The following is a 21,659-nucleotide window of genomic DNA, read 5'->3' as shown; positions in this document are numbered from 1 at the left end:
AGGTGATTTCATTTTGCCTTGCTTCATGGTCCTTCACAGAGGTCATTTGCTTTGGCTTTTTAGATGCATAACATTTTGAAAGCATGCTAGAACCTAGTGTAATTAATTGCCATGCTAGCTAATTGTAATATTTAGCTCTTAGTCTTTAAAAAGAGCACGAGGATTAGCTTTGGTAAAGAACATAAGCGCAGCAGTCATCTTTCAAGCACCTTGCTGCCTGCCCAGCTCTATAGCTCTCCCAAGGGATCCGTGTCTCCTCTGCAGATGCAAAGTTACCAAAGAAAAGAGATTACACAGGATGTTTGAAAAGAGTTGTGGGAAAGATGGTAGTGAGCCTTTAAAATGCCTTCAAATCTGCCAATTTTTGTGAAACCGTCTGTTAGTTTTTGAAGTCTTACGTGGTAGCTGTTCAAAGCCTAACGCGCATGCAGGTTCAACATCTGAAACAGCACAAGAGCCTCTGTGAGAGCTGCTGACAGTAGCACCCACACCGATGCCCTTTAGTTAAGGCCCTGCTTAGGAAGCGAGCACAGGCGGCCACAACTTCCACCTCCAGGTTAACTGTCTGACTGCGTGGGTGCAGGCTGGGACACCTCCAAGACTCACAAAGCACTTGAGTTAAAAGAGCATGTTCAGCCAAAAGGTTGAAGCACTCAGCAGGGACAGAACAGACCGTTTTGGATTAAACAGCCATTAGGTAACAGGACTCCCCAGGAACTGCCCTAGCTTAGGCTCAGATGTGCCCTCATCCCTTGTCCTCTCCGGCCCTGTAACTTTTCAGTCAGCTGCAGCGCTGCAAAGCTTCAACGGGAGCACGACTCCTCCCTTCCCTGCAGTTAACATCCAGCTACTCAGAAAAAGACAAATTTGCACGCCTCAAATTCATTGTTTTTTCCCCAGAATATGGCCAAAGCAAAGAATGGCCACACTCCTTGCTTCACGTGCAGTCGACCCCAAGATGTGGGCAGTGAGCCAGGCTGCAAGAAAACCAGGTTCAGTTCTGCCTTCTGCCCAGGTGCATTTGGTCCCACCGTGGCCTAACCGCTTGTGATTTCAGAAAAGAGAAAAGAAAAAACACTGCCTACCATTTCTTCTACTAGTGCTTCTGAGGGAAGGCAGGGAAAATGAGCACGTCATTCACCTAGCACCCAAGGCCAGAGCAGGGGGAGCTGGGCTGTGACCGCTGCTGGGCACCAAGTACCTCTGCCACAGGGCAGAGCCACGCAGTCGCTCCTCGCGCTAGTAGCTGAGGCTCTGCCCTTGGAAGCGAGGAGGCAGCAAACACCAAGGCCTGGTGTCAGCCTCCTCCATGCCCCAGCGTGCTCCGACGTGAATTCCTGTCAGGCACGGCCACTTCCCGCCTTCCGGGAGATAAGAACTCAAGTCTTGGATGGAGCTGGGATTAAATCCCCGTTGTTGCCTCAGGTATCTATCCCGTCGGTTACATTTTCAGGCACTTAGTTCTGCTCAGGCCTCACACAGGGTGTCAAAGCTCCATCTACACAGTCTCTTGTGACGGCTGCTAGCAGACAGGTGTTAGAGTGGGCAGAGTTGTCGAGCCCGACTTCATTGCCAGAAGCCTGTAGATCCCCTTTAAAGCCCTTGTTTTCCCCAGGCCCCTAGCACGCCTGGAGGGCGGACAAACACCTTCAGTCCCTTCCTTTGTGTGAAGGAAGTCGCATGCTTTAAGCACAGAGCTATAATGCAATAAGCCAAACTATTTATCGCTGTCTCTAGGGCAGAATCCTCTCACTGTTCAAGAAGAAAAAGAAACCAAACCACAAACAACTGACACACGGGAAAAGGAAGGGGAGAAAGAAAACCCCCAGTGCTACAAGGAGGTGGGTAGGGCTAGCAGTTACGAAGAACAGACAAATTCATCTTCATCTAAATTGATGTTTTCAGGTACAGAATTCAACTTCCAGCAAAACCTGCTGTCAGCGTTACAGGCATGTTTAAAAGGAAAGCTTAGACATTTGCATTTCATGAGATATTCAAGTCACATTCAAAATATGCTCACAGCACAGAGGCTTCACTACCACGATTTGGCACTTTCAGCTAGAACAGCTTCTTACTGCAGATTTTGTCGGTGCTCACGTTACTGCAGCACCCGCGAACCGAAAGAACTGCTATCATATCTAACTATGATGCTACGCTGGAAGGCATATAAAGTGCTTCAGAAGCCATTCTGGTTGCCGAGCATTCGGGAGGGAATTAGAACAGCTTGCCCAACAACAAAGATCAGCCCTCTTACATTTCAGGAAGCGCAGTGGCTTCCAAGGACTGAGGGTAGAGCATTTCTCTCCGCCTACCAGCCACATACATAGCGAAAGTTCTTGTTCCAAAGTCAGGATAAAAACACTACCTGGAACAATTTATGAATACGTATTTACACAAGATACTTTTCATTAGAATTACAGACTTCATAGGAAATCAAAGTAGACAAAGGAATATGTGCAATTTTGCAGAAGCATCGAAAACATTCAAACTATAAATATCCTGATAGCACTACTAAAATTCTTAGTTTTACACACAGGCTGATGTTACTCTACTGAGGAAAACTAAGGTTTTGTGCCACAACTGTAAATCAAGTACAGTAATGTATTAACATTCCAGCAACATAGATAACACCTGCACTGAACAGTGCGATACTGTTAAATCAATCCACTGATCTATTGAAGATCAAAGTACAAATCTGTATTTTTATTGATTTGGCAGCGTTGCTTATGGAGAAACAAATGCACTAGTTAAACCAGTACACTGTCATACTGCTCCAGTTACAAAAAACATCCAGGACTTTCATAGAGCTACAAACGTATCATAACTTCATGATTTTTCCCCAAATGATGATATCCATGTGAAGTAAATATAGCAAAGATACTCAAGTTTGTATCCTTCATTCTGTTACACTGACAAACATACACCACCACTTAATAAATAGAAATGCAGCAGTTCATCCACATAATAGCAAATATTTTTGTACCCTAATCCACCACTGAAGTTCAGTTTGTACAAAACAGTCTTTTCTACAGAGTGGAAAAAAAATACCTTCTTCTCATCAAGGTGCAAGCTAAGCTTTGAAACTTAAATGAATGTGCTTTTATTCTTTTCATGGACAATAAAAAGAGTTTCAAGGACCTTCTGATTTATCTGAAAATGCATAAATTTGGTCACATGTGGATTTCTTCATTGCTCAGGTTTAATGGACTATTCAGTATCACTGACGTTGTGCTTTTACTCCTCTTGAACAATATCATTCCAAGAGTTATGGAGATCAAATTAACGCAAATGATGACCTCAGAGTTCTAGAAACACGTGTCCTCATTGTAATACAAGACCAACCTAAAGGAAGAAGAAAAATGTAGTTTTTTTAGTTCAAGTAGAGCAATAAATCTAAACATTAATTTCTGGTTTTCTGCACCTGAATCACAGATCTTAAATGCATCTTAAAAAAAAATTCCTCCCATTTTGGCCAGGATAGATTAAAGCATTATTATACCTAACAAAGTTCAGATTTTTTTTTTTTTTTTTTAAAAGAGTCCCTTACCTTTTCAGATTCCATGCCAGGACACCTCCAGTTGTACAAATAATACTGCAAATTTCCATCTCCAATCCCAAACTTGAGTTTTTCCAGGAATGTCTTGTTTTCCATTAAGTCTAGTGCATTGAACACATCAAATCCTTTCTGGCAATAGCAAAACATTTTTTAACATTTTACTTTTGAAGTTTCAAATGACACACAAATAATACTTTCCACAGTGGCATAACAATATCCAAGGGACTAATCTAATTAAGTAGAAAAGAAAAAAGATACGGGAACAAATCTTTCCATTTAATTAGATACACATACAAAGAAATTTTCCCAAGGTGAAAGGTCTGAAGAGTCCCTCAAACACCCCCCTTTATTTTATCTTTATGGACATGCATTTTTTACACCCTGTCACATACAGGGCTTTGACACACAGGTCCTACTCCAGATGAGGCTGCATAGGTACAGCTTATGGCGGCTTTCAGTCATTTGTACTTGTTATTGGTAAACATTTTTGTACTTTAATCCTTTTCTGAAATGGTATTTCCTTTAGAACTCAAACCTGACACGTCACGCTCCCTCCCTTATTCATGCACTCTGCCAACTTTTCTTCTACCTCCCAAATTCACTATTCTGAAAGAGCCAATTTGCTCTTCTTTGCATGCAGCCACATTGCTGAGTTAGTTGTAGCACAGCGTATTGTGCTGCAACACAAACATATCAAACCCCGACTCACTCTCAACTCTTAAAAAGCAACTTAAAAATAAGGCCAGTTAAGCCATCACAGTGACAGCCATCATGTATGAACAGCTGAATTTGCCTGGGGGCCTGGATATAACGGTCCATTCACTTGCCATTGTTAACTGCAAGGCAGTCTGACCTAGGAACTTGGAGTCTTAACATCATGAAAGCAGAGCACCAGCAGGACTTTCTACATTCTAACACAAAAATAATAGAGTTACAAAACAGTAATGCTTAGTTACTTAAGCACGAGAACGTTCTTTGCTCTGTATAAAAATTAGACTTTTTTTTTTCAATAAGCACCCTGTGTTACAAAAAATGGGATTTTCATCAGTTTAGGATTATTTAAAAGTCACAAAACATAAACAGTGAATTTAGTAAGGTTCCTTACACAAAGATCATCCTGTGCACTGATGCTAAGTTAAATGGGCTGTGAAAAGCATGCAAAACAAGACAAGGTGGCAAGGATCTGACAGTTGGCATCTAAAGAAGCAAATTTTTTAATAGTCCAAGTTAGCCATTGACAGTAGCAGAAATCTCAGTAGAGAAGAAGAGAAGCAGGGGAGAACACAGATACACTGTACGTACAGACACACTGATGAAGCTTTGCAATTAAGCACTGAAAATTCAAATAAATGTTAAATTTTGCTGACTTAGCTTTAACTCACTATCTGAACATCAGCATGTTAGGCTCAGGTTACTCTTTTCCGGGAGGTGTAAGAAGTTGCTGTTCAAAGGTACTTGCTGCACCCCTCTGCCAGGCCAGTATAGCACTCAAAAGTGAACTGTCCTGCACCTTGAAACAGTGTCAGCTTTGACCACAAAATAGGGTTTGGAGGGGATCATCATACCACTCTCTCCATGCAGTATACATGGAGTGTAAGTGCATAGCTCCAAATTTGGGATTTCACTTTAGAGGTCAGGCACTTTGCCCAATAATTACTAAGATTTTACCAGACTTAGTTCTAAGCTAGCTTTATATACTGTAATAAGAAAATAAAAAAACCTCAACATTCAACTGACACGCAACTTGAAAACAATTTACTGAGTTGAATTTCTATCCTCAGAATACACTCTTTGGATATAACAGCGTACAATGGTTTGTGGTAGGTTAACCCCAGCCAAAAGCCAAACACCCACCCAGCATCTTGCTCACCTCTCTCCTGTGGGATGGGGAGGAGGTGCTGGGACGTGCAACACCTGCACAGCCCTGAACCACCGACTACATTGCCATGGTGTCTGTACCACACCCCCATGAAAGCCTGATGATTACGGGCTGAGCATTAGCTTCTAGTCAGACAGCACTAAACCCTTACAATTCCTACGTAGGGACTCTTATAGTCTCTTCCCTTCCATTTAACTAAGTCACGTCTCCATGTTATTCCACACACAAAGCAGTGCTTAAAAATTAAAACATGATGTTGTCTATTTAACTTTACAGCCAGCAGTTAGTAACAAGACAGTTTACTTAATGGTTTTAATAGAACTTATTAACTCAAAGGGAAAATATTTTAGTGATACTTTCCATTCTTCTGGTACTGAGTGAATATGGTTGCCAGCGTGCTGTTGGATATGTAAACAGTTCAAGCTATTACAAATGTTTTCATCATCACGCACTTGTCATTCACTAACATCGCTCAAAGTAAAGAGGAAAACCAAACACAGCGTCTTATATTTCAATATATATTGTATGTAAGTCTCATCAAATACACTCTGCTGTAGACAGTAAAACAAAACAGAATGCAATGCAATGTATGAATTACTGTCACTTCTTACCTTGCCATTACTTCTTTCATGAAAGTATTCTTAGAAGTAGAAGAAAAAATACTTACCAACTTAGCTATTATGAGTGCATCATTCATTAAGTCCAAGAGGGGGGTCTCTGTATGAATATTGTAAAAGGAATAGGCAGCTTTCAGGCTTTTATGAACAGGATGGTGCATCACCGTTGAAGGTAACGTGTAGAAACTCAGGAAGTCTGTTAAAATACCATTTGAGCCCTACAAAAAAAAAAGTCAATTAATAAATAACCACTCAGTTATTGGTTAGGCTACCACAGAGGTTCTAGAGAAAGTAAGTAATAAATGCAGCAGTTTTGCACACCATAACTATTACAGAATAACAGGTGATCTTGCCTAAGAATTGAAGAAACTGAATTTGTGACAAGGATGTATATATATGTCAAAGTGAGACTGAAGCCTGAAGTGGTCAATTCAGAAAAGGAAACAAATATTTAGATTTTTCTGGTCTATTACACTAATAGCATTTTGACAACCAATTGTCAAAGAATTTAAGTTTGTTTATAGCAGGATAAGCTTGGGAAACAAAGATAACAAAGCATACTTTAAGAAAAATTCTTCCAACTGAACATATTTTAAAAAGATTTTTTTCACCTGACAAAGTTCACATTGAGCATTCATTTTCTCACCTTTCTAAAAATAGAAAAAAAAACACTCTGCTTGTATACAAAGCATATTTAGATCAGCTCTGGTGATTATTAATCAACACACCCAATCCATTTGCCAGACAACGGTACTAAATAACACTGAAATTCTAATAAGACCAGTAATCATCAAAAATGGTACTTATACAAAAATCTACAGAAACTTTCCTAAGGGAAGCAGTTATCACATTGGTTATGGCTGACATGCTGAGCACAAAAAAGCTACCCAGATTTTCACTCTTCCCATTCTGATTTGGTCTCATGATCCCTCCAAGACGAGAAGGCAACACAAATACTTTTTTTCCTTGTTCTTGTGCTCACTCTTTTGAGCCCAATGAAGGGCCTCAGATGGATAAGTTGATAGTACTTATACAGTAAAAAATAAAAGAACTGAACACATCACATGCAAAAAAGCAATTGTCTTGGAGTAGGTGTAGGTTCTATAGTAGAGATGAAGTAACAACAAGTAAAAAAAGTTACTAAGTCACTCACTAAATTCACTAAGGACGATGAAAATATTAAATGCAGGAATTGGGTCTAATAATATAAGGTGATGTGTGGAATCAAAATTTTGAACTTCTTGCAAAACAAATGTTTTAGCTCTGCACACTACAAAAAAGGTTTAAAAAATTGTCAGTAATTTCTCCAAGTCACATAAGTATTAAAAAGGCTTTAAGCACTAACAAACCTACATGTGGTAGAGCAAAAATTAGCTTGAGACTATGTAAAACAAACAAGTAGGCGCTGTCTTGTTCAGTTAAAATGGTGCTGTCAAAATGAAATTGTCCCATCCCTCAGCTCAATTCTGGTGCTTGTAGACTCTTCTGTAGGTTTCTGGGCTTGAATTCACAGAAGACAAAAACCAACCCCAACTTTCTTTTTCCAGCTGGGGAAAAGAAGGGGAAGGTGGGAAGGAGAGAGGCAATAAATTAAGTTAGACTATGGAAGATTCCATTGTACATTAGGTCCACTGCAGAGGAAGTAGAAAAAAATATTTTACTGAATCAGACTATAATAAAAAAAACAACACACAATTCCCACAAACTAGCAGGTGCCCCTAAAAACTGTTTTTAAAGAATATGGCAGAAACTTATCCAACAGCTTAGGGAATGATACTGAATTCAAATCAAATCCTTTCATCAGTCGTTCAATTTTTTTTTGTTTGTTTGTTTGTTTTTAGAAAAGCAGATTTGAAGACCGTTACTTACTACCATGTCACATCTCCAGAGAAGCAAAGGTGAGCAGGGGGGACATGCAAGGTGTGAGAAGATTGTTTTTAAAACATGGAAATATTACAGCAAAGAACCTTACAAGACAGTGCTATTTTGAGATTTGAAAATTCTTCTATAAAATATCCTGTTATAAGAGAGCTGCGGTTTATCACATCCAAACAAGCATTTTCTCACTACGAGAATGCAATACAAAGAACAAAATTTGGAATCGTGACAGCAAATCCCAACTACAGCATGTTTTTCATTCTGTCAGCATTTTATAAACTTGATGCTGATGTGAACTTTCACAAATGGCATTCATGTTTACATTCCTGAGGTAGTTAGTGTGTGCTTTACCTCTACTACAAAAGTGTCAATAATATGATCCCGAGGCAGGAACCAGTGGGCCACCTCTTCTTCATCCATTACAGGAGCAAGATTAAACTGCTTCAAGTAAGTGTTGATTAATTCTTGTACTGCTTTAGTATCTTTTTGTTCCATTGGTCTCAAACCTGAAGTCTTTGTGGCCTTATTGTAACAAAGAAAAATAAACGTTAAGATGTTGAAAGGAAAATTGCACACACAGCAAGGGCTAGAAATAGGTTGCAGAGTCATTCCACTTGCTATAATGCATTCATTATTAGCCTACTTTACCCCAGCCACCTAATTCATTACACTATTTTACAAACTGCTTTCAATCAGAATTCCCCCTCTTCTAATTATTGAGACAGTCTGGGGCACTTCAATCTTTATATTCCATTATTGAAACAACTTCATTTCTCCAGAGAAGGAGATGCTACTGCCAACAGCCTAGACTTCATACATTTTTTTTTTTTTTTTTTTTTTTGCAGGTCAGTCTTTACTACTTACCTTCTTCTAAGCTACCTAGAGCCCAGATACAGAAACAAAACAAAGCAATTTGCATATCAGAAGCTAATATGAAGACAAGAACACTTCTAATTCAAGTTTACAAAAATTAGTCAAGCTATAAACCAAAGTCAACTGATAATGTTTAATTAGAAATCTTTTAACACAAAATTCCACCTGTTCTTAATGCTTGCAAACTCACTTGCCAACTCAAGTTTCTATACAGACTCAACTGCAGTTATGCTAACAAGAAAGCTCCTCGTAACTTCAAGCTTTCTGAAATTATAAAAGTTACTGTATTTCAACAAATACTGCAGTTCACTTGACTGTAAACATCAGAAGAGGGGAAAAAAAAAAAAGCTTTCCAATACTATGAAATTAAGGTTTAAACAAACAGAGGTGGCTAAAGTTTTCTCCCCAATTTTTATTAGCTTTCCTGAGTATTTCCTTGGAGGGAGAGAAGGCTCATTTTCTTTCAGAGCTCATTTATCCTGCTTCATCTGAGCCACATACTTGGGCATGTACCACATTAATCACAGCAAAGTCAATTGCAAGAGCAGCCAGGTAGTGGCTTGATTACTGGAAGCCTGAAATTAGTGTAACTGATTATGCCCTGCTCCATGGGAGATATTCTGGGGGAGGTCTTTATTCACACACTCTGGAATTCAGCTGCCAGATGAAAAATCAAGGCACATTTTGCCACCTCCGTGTGCTGGGTCTAATTTTCCTCCTTTCCTGCACAGCCTGGGACTACGGTTTGGATCCACAACAGCACATCTTCTAGTATTTTAAATGCCCTGAATCCTTAAGGGTATTCACTTGATTTGCCAGCATGACTCTTCCTATGCTGAATTTTGTTCATAACCTCCCTACGAATGACAATATGAAACATTAATTTGTTCCCTTCGAACCTTTCTCTCTCTTCTACAGCTATATACAGGAGCACAAAAGAAGGAAAAGCAGCTGGGCTGGAACATCTTTATTCCCCAGCAACACTCAGAATGGCCACACCTAAATGATTATTTGTAGTCCCAGAAGTGAAGAAGAGTGCACAGAACTGGGCTAAATTTTGTTTCTCCACTCCACACACCAAGCTGCACAGGGCACGTACCCATCTGAGTATCCTAGCTCAGAAGCTCAGTCAGGAAAAGACATACAAAGACACCACGTTCCTGCCCTTATTCTAAACCCATCCAAATTTTATCCCCCTCTCTGTTCAAGAGATTAAAGACTTAAACCCTCCCCACGTTTTTTTTTAAACTAATATATCTATAGATACATACAGAAACACAGCCTTCAGCGAGGGTGATATTTTACTAACGTAATTACTGCACTTCCTTTATTATTTCTGAAAACCTATTCAGTTCATACTGTTTGCATGATTAAGATTGATTAATTCCTCTTAAAGGGAGATGAGCTCCCAGTGGCAATGATATTCCAAGGACTCTATGAAAAGAGGTCAGAATGCCAGAAACAGTGTTTGGTGCTGAGGGATATTAAGGTGGTGGTAAAGGATTCAAAAAGCTTTTGTTTTAGGACAGTTTGGCCTGAACGAACCAGTTTGTCTGACATAACTAATAACAGCCTAAAACCGAGGATAAATATTCACAAAAGCACTTAAACCTTTCCACTGAAAAAGGAACTCCAAAAAAATTAAAGCACAAAAACTAAACAGAAGACATTAGCAAAAAGATTATATCTTTATTTTCCATGGAAGAATCTCCCAAGGCCCATCTAAAAATAAACAAAGGTGTAAACAACTGAGGTGCACAGAGTCCTAAGGCACTTGTTTTAAAGTTGATTTTCAAAGCACCTATTTTCTATTTGGACATCTCTCTATAATATATAAGAGCTGTATTTTCTGAATAATAGCGTATTCTTAGTTTTCCATAATTTGTTTTTCTGTTGCAATTTGGGTTTTACGCTAAAGGAAGATGATCAAGGTACAACTGCTCTGGTTTCTAATGACTCTCTGTAGTTACACTTTTTTGTTCCATAAGTAAGATCCTTATCCTATTCTTTAAATTATTCTTGTCCTGCACTGTTTCCCTGAGAAACAGTACTGGACTTGCCAGTGAAGCCTATATTTGAAATTGTCCACTGGACTTTAAAAATGTCTTCAGATTTGATGAAACCTATATTTAGTTCTCCAAGATTAAAACCTAATTAATTTGGTTATTAATGCTTAAGCTCTGAAAACTGCTGCCTTGCACACAAGGGAGAAGCTGTATGTGCAGGCACAGGGAGCACGCAGGCAGCACAGGAAACAAGTCTCACTGACGGCAGATGTTGAGAGCAAGACATGGCAGGGGCTTTACACTAAGGAGTGCTTAAAGTGTTACTCAGATGTACCAGAAACAACAAAGCCTGCAGCATCACGTTAAGTATAACCAACAGAAATAATTCCCCAAAGTCAGATAAATCATTACAAAGTACATTATAAAAAAAAGTATTTTTTTTTTTTTAGCCCAAAGGGAGGGTTTGTTTACATAAAAAGGTTTACTGATGTGGCACTGGTCCAAAGGACAGCCTGCAATCCCTCCAAAGAGAAAGGCTGCATTTACAAGCAAAGAAATTGCTTTCAATCATATAGCTTAGACTACCTTCTATAGCCTGTTACAGCAATGAGATTTTTTGATAGTGCATCTCAGACTACTTACAGTGTCTTGCCCTGTCAAGAAAATGCATCCTAAGGCTTTTAGCCAGCCTAGCTATTAGCTGCAAACATGGAAAAAATATTTTTAACTAACCTTGCTATGCCAGAACATTTTTTTTGGCCTGACCATGCAAATAACAGTACACAACATTCTGAGGCAGCTTTTGCTGAGCCTACTCATTGCAGAAGAACAATGTTCTCTGACATACAAGAAAAAGCTTGAAGAAAAAAAGAAAAATCAACCAATTCCACTGTACTCAACCAACTTTTGAACAGACTTTTCCAAGAATTTTAAGACATGAGCTGTTAATTTTCTACTCCAGTAATTTTCTGTCAGATTAATCACACTTAGAATAATCTTATGCATCTTCACCTCGATCTCACACATTAATGAAGTCAAGGTTTCTGAATTTATTTACTTTTCTAAAGGCTTTTGAGCCATTTATATTTTCTCTATACACAAACCCACACTTCCAGCAATAGTCTCTTCTGTCTAGTGTGGCCCTTATTTCTGGTTGGTGAAAAAGACCGGATTTTCCTATGCCCTGCATACACTGCCTGCCTTTCCACACCAAAGCCTGCACTGTCAGAAACAGATGGAAGGTTATTTCGAGCCTCACAATAACTGTGGGGATTCTCTAGAAGACAAACTGCTTACATCAGGAAGTCTGTAGAGCTTCATTGTTCTTTGTAGAGTCATGTTTCTACTCAAATGTGAAAATTTCACCTCCACCAATTTTCTGGGATTCAGTGACCGATGCCAATACCTGGAAATAAAATTCATGAGATTAGGTAGTGTTTTAAGTGTCAGATTTACTTGTATCCATTTCTTTAATTTCTTGCACTGCTCCTCCTCTCTGGATTTGTTTCCTAGCAAGCCTGTACCAATGTCTGTAAGAGGCTTGAGCAAACAAACCCCACCAAAAACAAAACAAACTAAAAAAGGGAAAGCTACATTTAAGCAATAGCTTTTAAACAAGCCTACAATCACTGTATTTTGGATCCAAGCAAATTATGGAACAAGTAAACACAGGGCTAAACATTTCAGTACCTGCCACAGCCCTGACAATCTCACCATACTTACATCATAACATTTATTTTCTTAACAGACAGATCCCTCTCTGCTTGTGTCTCTAAGTAGCTTGTTGAAGGGCCTCTTCTAGGAGATCATTGTGCAACAGCACATCCCTGGTTACTCTAGCACAGCATGGCTTTTTATCCGTCCTTACCTACAGAAACTTGTAGGATCTTTGGTGTTGCTACATACAAACACAATTTCAAATCAAAAGGCTCATAAATCATTTCAAATCAAAAGGTTCATAAATGAGCACACTGTTTTCAGAAGGATACTGCTGAAACTGAACTTCTCCCTGCACAAATAAAATCCACTCCAAGCAAATGAAATTATACTTCGTTACATACAACGCTTTTCACATGACAGTCTTCCCATCTTTATCAAATGCCGATCAAGTCCTCCTTTCTCCAGGAAAGACGAAAGCACTTCAAAAAAGAAAATCATACAATTCCCAGAAACCCTCTGCCATCTTTGGCAAGCAACCAGGTCAACAGGGAAGTGTCCCAGCTGGGAAGCAGGCCACTTGAAAAACACAGGTATACAATGCTGCCATTGCTAGCATGGCTTCCACCAGAAGGTCAACAGAGGTGTCTATTAATCTATTTGAGGTACAATAAACAAACCCAAAATTAGATTTTAGTCTGAGAAGATGTTTTATCCAAGGCACTGAGGGAAAAAAAGAAACCAAGGAAACCTCACATGCACTTGGGCTTTTAGGTTAGATTCAACTCCACAGCATTTGATTTCTTTTAATTTTATGCTCTTATAAGTGGTTCATGTGGCAAGGTTTTGGTACTGAGGAGCTGCAGTGGTGGCCTTTATTAGAGAAGCCCAGAAGCTGCCCCATGCTAGATAAGGGCCAGAGCTCCAAAAAGGACCTGCCACTGGCTAAAGCTGAGCCAGTGAGCAATGTTGGTTGCACCTCCGTGAGAGCAGATTTAAGAAAGGAAAAAAAAACTGCTGTGCAACAGCAGCTGGAAGAATGGAGTGAGAACCAGCCCTGCAGACCCCAAGGCCAGTGCAGAAGGAGGGCAGGAGGGGCTCCAGGCAGGCAGCAGCAGTTCCCCTGTGGCCTGTGGAGAGGCCCCTGGCGGAGCAGGCTGTCCCCCTGCAGCCCATGGGTCCCACATGGAGCAGATCTCCACGCTGCAGCCCGTGGAGGAGCCCCCGGTGGAGCAGGTGGATGTGGCCTGGAGGAGGCTGCGGCCCATGGAGAGCCCCCGCAGGAGCAGGCCCCGGGCCGGACCTGCAGCCCGTGGAGAGAAGAGGGTGGGTGGAAGAAAAGGTATTTTCAGTTTGCCTTCAGTTCTCACTGCTCTAGTCTGCTACCAGTAAGCCATAAATTACATTAATCTCCCTTGTGCTGAGTCTTTTGCCCACAACAATAATTGGTGAGCGATCTCCCTGTCCTCATCTCAACCCACAAGCTTTTTAAATCATATTTTCTCCCCTTGTCCTTTCGAGGAGGGGGAACAAGAGGGTAGCGTGGCGGAGCTGAGCTACCTACCGTTGTGAAACCACCACAATAGCCAATTACACAGAATGCTCTTAAAAATGACTGCTACGGGAACCAACGTTATTATGAACATCACCTAGGTTACCTGCAAGTAGCCACAGGTTTGGGGAGTACCACTCCAGCAGTGTAAACAGCCTGAAAAATTCCTTCCAGGTTTACTCTTCTGGTTATTTCCCGAATCAGTACAGGTGCTACCCGTTTAGATCTCAGTTTCTTATGGACACACAGAAAATTGATTTCTACCATTTTCTTCACACTAAAAAAGAGATTAAATAGTGAAAAAAAATAAAAAACCAGTAACAAACAACTGCCCCTGCATATTGCATATTTTTAAATGCATAATTTAAGTTTTCCATGTTGTAACAGAAGGACTTGAGGTAAAAATATATCAGCCTGTGACAAACTACATCTGCAGCAAATACTAATCTATGATACTGTGACATTGGTGGCAAACCATACAATATGCAAGCAGTGTCTAAGGTGTTTGTGATACTCCGCTTTCAGAGCTTTATCAAGACTTAACCAATTACCTAAGATCCTGAAAGACATCCAAGAACATGCTAAGTGGTATCATAATACTTCATGATTGTCAGCATATGACTATCTGGCCAAGGAGGGTCAGCTGACTAGGTACCCTTTAAATAAATAAAATGGCATAGAAAATTCATCTGTATCATCCATCAGTAAGAAAATTCCTTAAATATTTATTGCTCGTTTTCACTGTAAGGATGCCACAAGCTTTTGGAAAATAAGCAAACAAACAAACCAAAAAAAGACCCCACAACCCCAATTAAAAATCTCTGCTATATGCAAAAAATTTTTCTTTCTCTCTATGGTCAGTGAGCCTCTTTCTCTCTGCAAGTTCTCCACGGCAATGGATGCCATTTTAAGCTTTGTTTCATGGTGTTATTCTTTTACAAATAAAAAAAAGTAATGGTGCATTTTACCTGTCATAAATACGAATATTTGCAGGGATGGCACTTATGAATCCTACCAGTTTTTTGTTTGAAGACACTCTAACACCACAGTGCCATTGGGGTAACCAGCCCGGAGGACGTAGCGCCCTAGAATTGATGACAGAAATAATTACAAATTACTGCCTAAGAAGATGTAATAAAAACAATCTTCTTTACACTCAAGCCAGAACAGAGTATGGAACTTTCTACTCACCACAGAAGAAATTCAGGTGAATAATCAAACCTAAACATATTATCATCATCTTCTACGTAATTCTCATTTAACAGTGTGTATAATTCCTTTAGCTGAAAACACACGTAGGAAGAAAAAAATCAAAAGATTTATCCACACACATCAGTGAGAATATACTTCAGTGACTTTAAGGTACATATAAAATTGTTTTACTTACAACTTCAGCATTGCTAAGATCCAACGTGTCCCACATAAAACCCTGTGGCAAAGAATATGGCTCTAGACGGACATTGTCCTTATCTGGTTCGATTGCACCATGTGAAGTTATAACTTCATCTTTTCAGGAAGGAGGAAAGCAAGAGGGGAGAAAAAGAAACAAAGAAAGAAAAAAACAAAAAATAGTTACACTGCTAGCTTCCCAATCAGTTCTCAAAAAATGTATTTAACTCACATCATATCTTTTCTCAGAATTATGTGACAGGAACATGAAGCTTTTAAAAATCCTTAAAAAATTGTATTATTAGCTTACGTTACTTCTCAGTTCTTAAAGATTGCATTCAGACTAAGCACTACTTCATCAGAATATCTGTAGCCAGGTACAGAACTACTCTACCTCAACTGATGCCCAGTATTTCATAACACAGGGTGCCAATTTATCAGCACACGCACAGCACTTAACCAGCTATGAAATCCCCAGTCTCATCAAGAGAAATGTGTTGTACCGACAGCTAACAGACTATGGCTTGGATCCTGTTTTCAGCTGACTTGAACAGACCCGAGCTCAATAGTACTACTCAGGAGCAGCAACACAGCAAAGGCAGGGCTTTTAAGGGATGCTGGAGAAATATTAAATTTATTCCTGAAATCATACATGAAAGTGTGCTTTCTCCTCTTCCCTTAATTTACAACTCTAGCGATTCAGTATATAACAACTAGCTGTAAACAGAAACTGCTCTTCTTCCTCGGAGCAGCACCTGCCAAACACAGTACGTACTTATCCCAAGTGATGCCCAGTCCTGACAAACAGTTATGGCCCACTGTCCAGTTTGGAAGGTCATCATTACACAAATCCTGGAAGTATCAACCACCCAAGTGCTACTGCCACTACATGGCAGACTTGACCTAATATTATATACCAAAGGATCTATTGCTAACAACCTTAACTATAAGGCAGACAGATTCTGAATGCAAAGATCACTACAGCTACTTCTTCTATCAACAGATTTTTTCCACCTGAACATATCCAGCATGTCAAAGAGTGAAGACTTCTCATTATGCTCATTCAGCAACTAAAATAATTAAAAAAAAAATAAAAAAGATTCAACAACAAAAATCAAGAAGCAATTCACAAAGACCGCTGAACAGAACCTCTGCCAGCCAACTGCAAAGTGTATTTCTACTGAAGAGCCCTAACCAACCATTTTTAGAGCCAATCTCTTGGTCCTTTTAGGCTGGCAAGGGACAGACTCATCTCTAGAGAGCTGCTTCAGGATATAATGACCACCCTGAACTGAAGCCCTGGAAACGTTGTGCACACACTTGAACTGGCTCTGAAAAAAACTTAGTTATGGCAGGAGTATTTCTTGATTTATGCATCAACTTTTTTTTTGGCTAGGCTCTTCTAGCAAGGCAAGACTACTGTCACAATTACTATCATTAGGTTAGAGAGATGTCTGTCCAGAGCAGAACCAGGGCAGGTCAGTTCAATCTAGTGGAAAGCATTGCAGCAGGGATGCTGCTCTGGACTTCTCCGTGCAAGGAAGTCAGGGGAAATATGATCACTGTGGATTAAGCTACAGAAATGGATTAATTTGAAATACTGCCTGTGGAGATAGAGAGCAGAGTGCTCCTGTGCTTTATACTTTACCTTATTTCTGCTTATTCTACACCAGTCTCCAATGCCATGGAGACAAACCTTCAGAACAGAACAGACAGCTGTTCTGTGGCTGACAGCTTCTGTGCTGAGACAGTTTTATTTGTGGGTCCCCAAACTCAGGGGGTTGGGCACTGCAGAGCTAGAACAGCTTAACTTAAAGATAGTGAAGAGGGAAGAAGGTGGTGTAGAAAACTGGAAGAAACAAGAGCCAGCAGCTGTCTTCTCCAGTACAGACTACGATTTACCCACTATGTGTAAACAGGAGATCAGATCAGTATAGAAGAAGTGATCTGACAAACTCCTCCCAAAGTTAAAGGCAAGGAGAGGTCACATCACAATCTCACTTGGCACCAAGAACAAAGAAGGGATGCAGAACATATGCCTTCAAGGTAGTGTAGTGTACATTGTGGAAGAAACAGGTGAACAAAGAGCAGTAAAAATCGTCATGCGTGAGAGAGGTGCCTTTGTCCACTTAAAGCTGCAGGAAAACACTGTAACCTGCATCAGGAGAGTCACTATCTCTGTAAAAGCAAATATATCTACAGAAAAAAAAAATCAGAGAAAAGCAAAGTTTACTCTCATCACCACTTGACTGATTTCTTATCTTCCCTGAAGTGGAAAAGACTTTCATGTTCTGTTGTTCGAGAGTTCAGACCGAAAATATATAAAAGAATGCTACTGCAACAGCATTTCCCATTTTAATTGAGAACATCAGGATAAGATTCATTAACACTGTGTTCTGTTGCATATTTCTTTAGGGGCAAGCACTCTCCTAGAGAAATCAGGAATTCCATATAAACAACACAAAAGATTAAGGAACCCTACTGCATGCAGTTCAACTTAATACCCATTTTAGAGAAGGTGCCACACAGCAGGTACAAGTTCTGTTAGTGATCAGTACGATCGCATGCCCAGGCCCCGTTCAACTTACTAAGTTTAGGTACAGGTTGCGTATCCCAAAACTGGTATTTACGTTTGGTAGCCTCATCAATGTTCTTTGCAGGACCTTGGCATGCAGAGAGCAGCTCCATCGCTCTCTGGATGTCTTGAAGTTTCTGCATTGGAATGGCTGGATTCTGCACAAACAGAAGAGGAAGCTTATTGGGTATGTTTACTTTGAACAAGCTGAACAAATGTGTTCATTTAGTTTATTCTTACGTATTCTTTCACATTCTCTTCTCATCACAGTTAGCTTCAGTATAATCTTCAGCAGCAGGACAGAAGGATAGGTGGGAAACAGACAGGCAGCTTCACAAAATCCTTAACAGCTTTTAGTGGTATTTGCATTTAACCATCAAACTTCAGTGTTTACAATACAAATACTGCAGCATTAAGGCAGGGTACCCATATAATAATAAAATGCTTTTTAAATTCCCCTCCCAATGGTAAAATAGAATAAACAGCATAAAGCAGATCAGCTTAGGTATCTAACAATCCTAATACACTACACAGATATCTGAAGATGTACTTTATATATACACTGTAAAACTTTACTTAAATTCAGTATGGCTCAATATTTTGGTTATGATGTTGCTGCAAATATCCACTTTTTAACCTTAGTTATATTGTATATACCTTCTATTAACTCACAAATTTTATCCTGGGTAGCATACTGTATTGTACAATATATAAGAATTAACCATCTTCCCATTAACGCCAACCATGCCAACACTCACAGCAAAAGACTTTAATTTATGGAAGCAGACTTAAAATAAACCAACCTTCTATTTAAAGGTAGAATAATCTTTCTGGAGAAGTTATCTGAAAAGCATAAAACCTCAGGCTAAACGTTTCTGAACTAAGCTCCTAAATCCTTACTTTTGAGCATTCTGACTCAGTACAACCGGAATGAGAATTCTACCTGCGTATGAAATTGCAGAGGAATCATGGTAATAGACTTCTAAATGTAAGGGTTATTTCTCTCTCACTCCCTTCATCCTTCCCTGTCACTCATTTAAAAATCATCTCCCAAGTGGTAAGTCCTGTTCTGAGGCATGCTAACAGCATGCTTATACTCAGGTTTTCCCAGACTTTGCAGTGGAATAAATATACTTGATGGAATAGTCTCAAATGGATCGGAAAATGTTAAGTATTTCTGGACAGAGATTTCAAGCCAGATATTTTTATTTATTTTTTGCTGAGTATCAACGGATCACTGCTTCAGTATTTCGCTTTCTGTCTAGGATTTGCGTGTTGAAAATCCACCATAAACCACATGTAATAATGACATTAAAGCTTCATTTGGATGGGCAGCCGCCTTCAGTGTCCTCAGTCACAGACGGAGTGACTCCCTGCCTGTAGCTCAATCAGGCCATCGTTTTCTATTTTTAATAAATACTTGTACTCTCTAAACATAATGCAATTTCTTTCACTAATTTAAATACAGCTAAATTTGACATGCGAGCATGCATTAAACATCCATCATTGAGTAGTTGTGAACTAACACATCTACACACTTTCAAGTAGTTCAACACACCAGATCACTGCTATTGCAGCATAAAGAAAACACTCTAAGATCCAAGTTATAGTGACTTTGGATACTTTTCTCAATTAAAAATCAATTTGCCTGTTACCCACTGGCCTGATACAAACACTTCTAATGCTGCTAGATAAATTCTGAACTCTTATCAGTAAGGCAGCAAGATTTATTTTTCTTGACATACTACTAATTATTTTGTGTTTTGGATGTTTTTTTTCTTAAAGTCTAATTTTTTTTTTTCTACATTAAGAAGAAAACAGAAGATCTAAAAAAGATATTAAGTTCTAAAAGGATCTTACTCACAAATGTAAAGTAAAAGTTCACGTTTTGGTACTGAACGTGACATGGTTAGGGACATCTGGAGAAATCCCCTTTCCTCTAAGCTTCTTGAGAAAAGTAACCTATATCACTGTAACTTGGATCTTAGAACAGAGTGTTTTTTTTTTTTTTTAAGAGAAGTTTCTTGAGAAGTTGAGAGGAAACCCTTTTGGTCTCTTTCAATGGAAAGCAAGAAATACCTACATGAACTTCAACGTGAATGAAAGAGAGTCACGATTTTGTTTATTCCAGTGTAAAGGAAAAAAATCCTCGCAGCACAAGAATCCCCTGTAAGGCACTGTTGTGCAACAGGGCTGAGGTTTGCCTTGTGGCAGAGCCTTTGAGGCTCCCATTCCCCACAGCAGAAGGGAGAGTTAGGGACCACTCAGCAAAACGGATGTGCGCAAGCTGTTAAGAATAGGCGGGATGCATCTGAGGGTGCTGAGTGTGCCAACTGATGTTACTGCCACTCTCTATCAAGCTTGAAAGGTTAAAGCAATTGGTGGATGTTTCTTATGACTGGAAGAAGGGAAATATCACACATCTTCAAGAGGACTTTGAGAACTCAAGGGTCAATCCTGTTTACGATGTGCATGGAGAGCTTCCTCTGCAAGCTCACAGGTGGTACCTAGCTGGGAAGAATGGTTGATGTGCTGGCCTCCAGAGCTGCCATTCCAAGCAACCTCAACAGGCTGAAGGCAAGAACTTCATGAAGTTTAAAAAGTCAAATGCAAAGTCCTGCCTCTGGAGCGTAAAAAGCCCGTGCAATGGCAGAGGGCAGCGCTGACTTGCCAGGACACAGCTTTGCTGAGGAGAACTTGCGAGGCCCTGGTGGGCAGAACTGAACATGAGCCAACGGTCTGCCCTCACAGCGAAGAAAGCCAGCTGCACGCTCGGTTGTACCAGCGAGACCGGCCAGCTAGTCTTCCCCTGTATCTGTCACCCTCAGATCACACCACACAGCTTTGGGTTCCCCATTACAGGAAAACTATTGACATAGTGGAGTGAATTCAATGGAAGGCCGCCAAGATGGTTAGGGGGCTGAAGCGCACAGCACACAAGGAGAAGCTTTGAGCCCCTGCTTTGTTCAGCATGAAAAAGGTGGCTGAACAAATACTGAAGGAGCAGGAAAGATCTTATTGCTGCCTAATGGGAGGATGTAAAGAAGATTGAGCCAAGTCTTTCTGAAGTGGCATAATGATAGAACAAGAAACAATGGACACAAGTTGAAAAAGAGAAAGTTCCATTTGGATATAAGGATTCGTTGTTATTTTAACCACAAGAGTGATCAAACACTGGAATAGCTGGCCCACAGAGGTTGTGGAGTCTCCAGCCTCGGAGACCTAACAAACCCATCTAGGCCTGAGCAACCTGATCTAATTGGATCTAATCTAAGCAGAAGGCTGGTCTACAGAACTCCTGAGGTCCCTTCCAAGCAAAGTTATTTTATGACTATATATTGTGCAGGCCACTGGTGACTACAATAATTACTCTTAGTATCAGAGATCTGGCAAGTTTATTTGTGCCAATGTGGGAAATCTACATCCCTGAGGCTTGTAATGAGGGGAGAGCTCAAAAGGTCTTGTGGGATGGGCGGTGAAGGTCACCTGAAGCTCACAATGCTAACAAGCATTTATCGCTGTAGTTACACTCATGCCAGTGTAAAAAAAGCCCAGTATCATAAATGAGAGAGGGAGAAGAAAAGGAGACTCACTGTTCTGTTTTTCTCATCTGCTGACTGGGACACCAGTTTACAAACTCGGCTCACCTCAAAATCATTTTCAGTGAGTTCAGAAGCC

The 21,659-nt window shown here is 40.0% G+C and overlaps 1 protein-coding gene across 2 annotated transcripts in view; it reads right to left on the bottom strand.

The window, feature by feature from the left end:
- Positions 1–2,682: 2,682 nt before the first annotated feature.
- NMT2 (N-myristoyltransferase 2) overlaps positions 2,683–21,659 on the bottom strand; it is a 29,143-nt gene continuing 10,166 nt past the window's right edge. For both annotated transcript variants that reach the window (XM_040547293.1, XM_040547294.1), the window contains 10 exons: positions 17,995–18,139; positions 15,405–15,523; positions 15,209–15,300; positions 14,986–15,102; positions 14,124–14,294; positions 12,106–12,214; positions 8,282–8,452; positions 6,103–6,270; positions 3,548–3,685; positions 2,683–3,342 (listed from right to left, as the gene is read on the bottom strand). In XM_040547293.1, coding sequence (XP_040403227.1) covers positions 3,322–3,342; positions 3,548–3,685; positions 6,103–6,270; positions 8,282–8,452; positions 12,106–12,214; positions 14,124–14,294; positions 14,986–15,102; positions 15,209–15,300; positions 15,405–15,523; positions 17,995–18,139 — 1,251 coding nt within the window. In that variant the 3' untranslated portion in view covers positions 2,683–3,321. The remainder of the gene's footprint in view (positions 3,343–3,547; positions 3,686–6,102; positions 6,271–8,281; positions 8,453–12,105; positions 12,215–14,123; positions 14,295–14,985; positions 15,103–15,208; positions 15,301–15,404; positions 15,524–17,994; positions 18,140–21,659) is intronic.

The sequence above is a fragment of the Cygnus olor genome, chromosome 2 (genome assembly GCF_009769625.2).
Source record: "Cygnus olor isolate bCygOlo1 chromosome 2, bCygOlo1.pri.v2, whole genome shotgun sequence".
Lineage (NCBI taxonomy): Eukaryota > Metazoa > Chordata > Aves > Anseriformes > Anatidae > Cygnus > Cygnus olor.
This window is presented reverse-complemented; position numbering and strand designations above follow the sequence as displayed.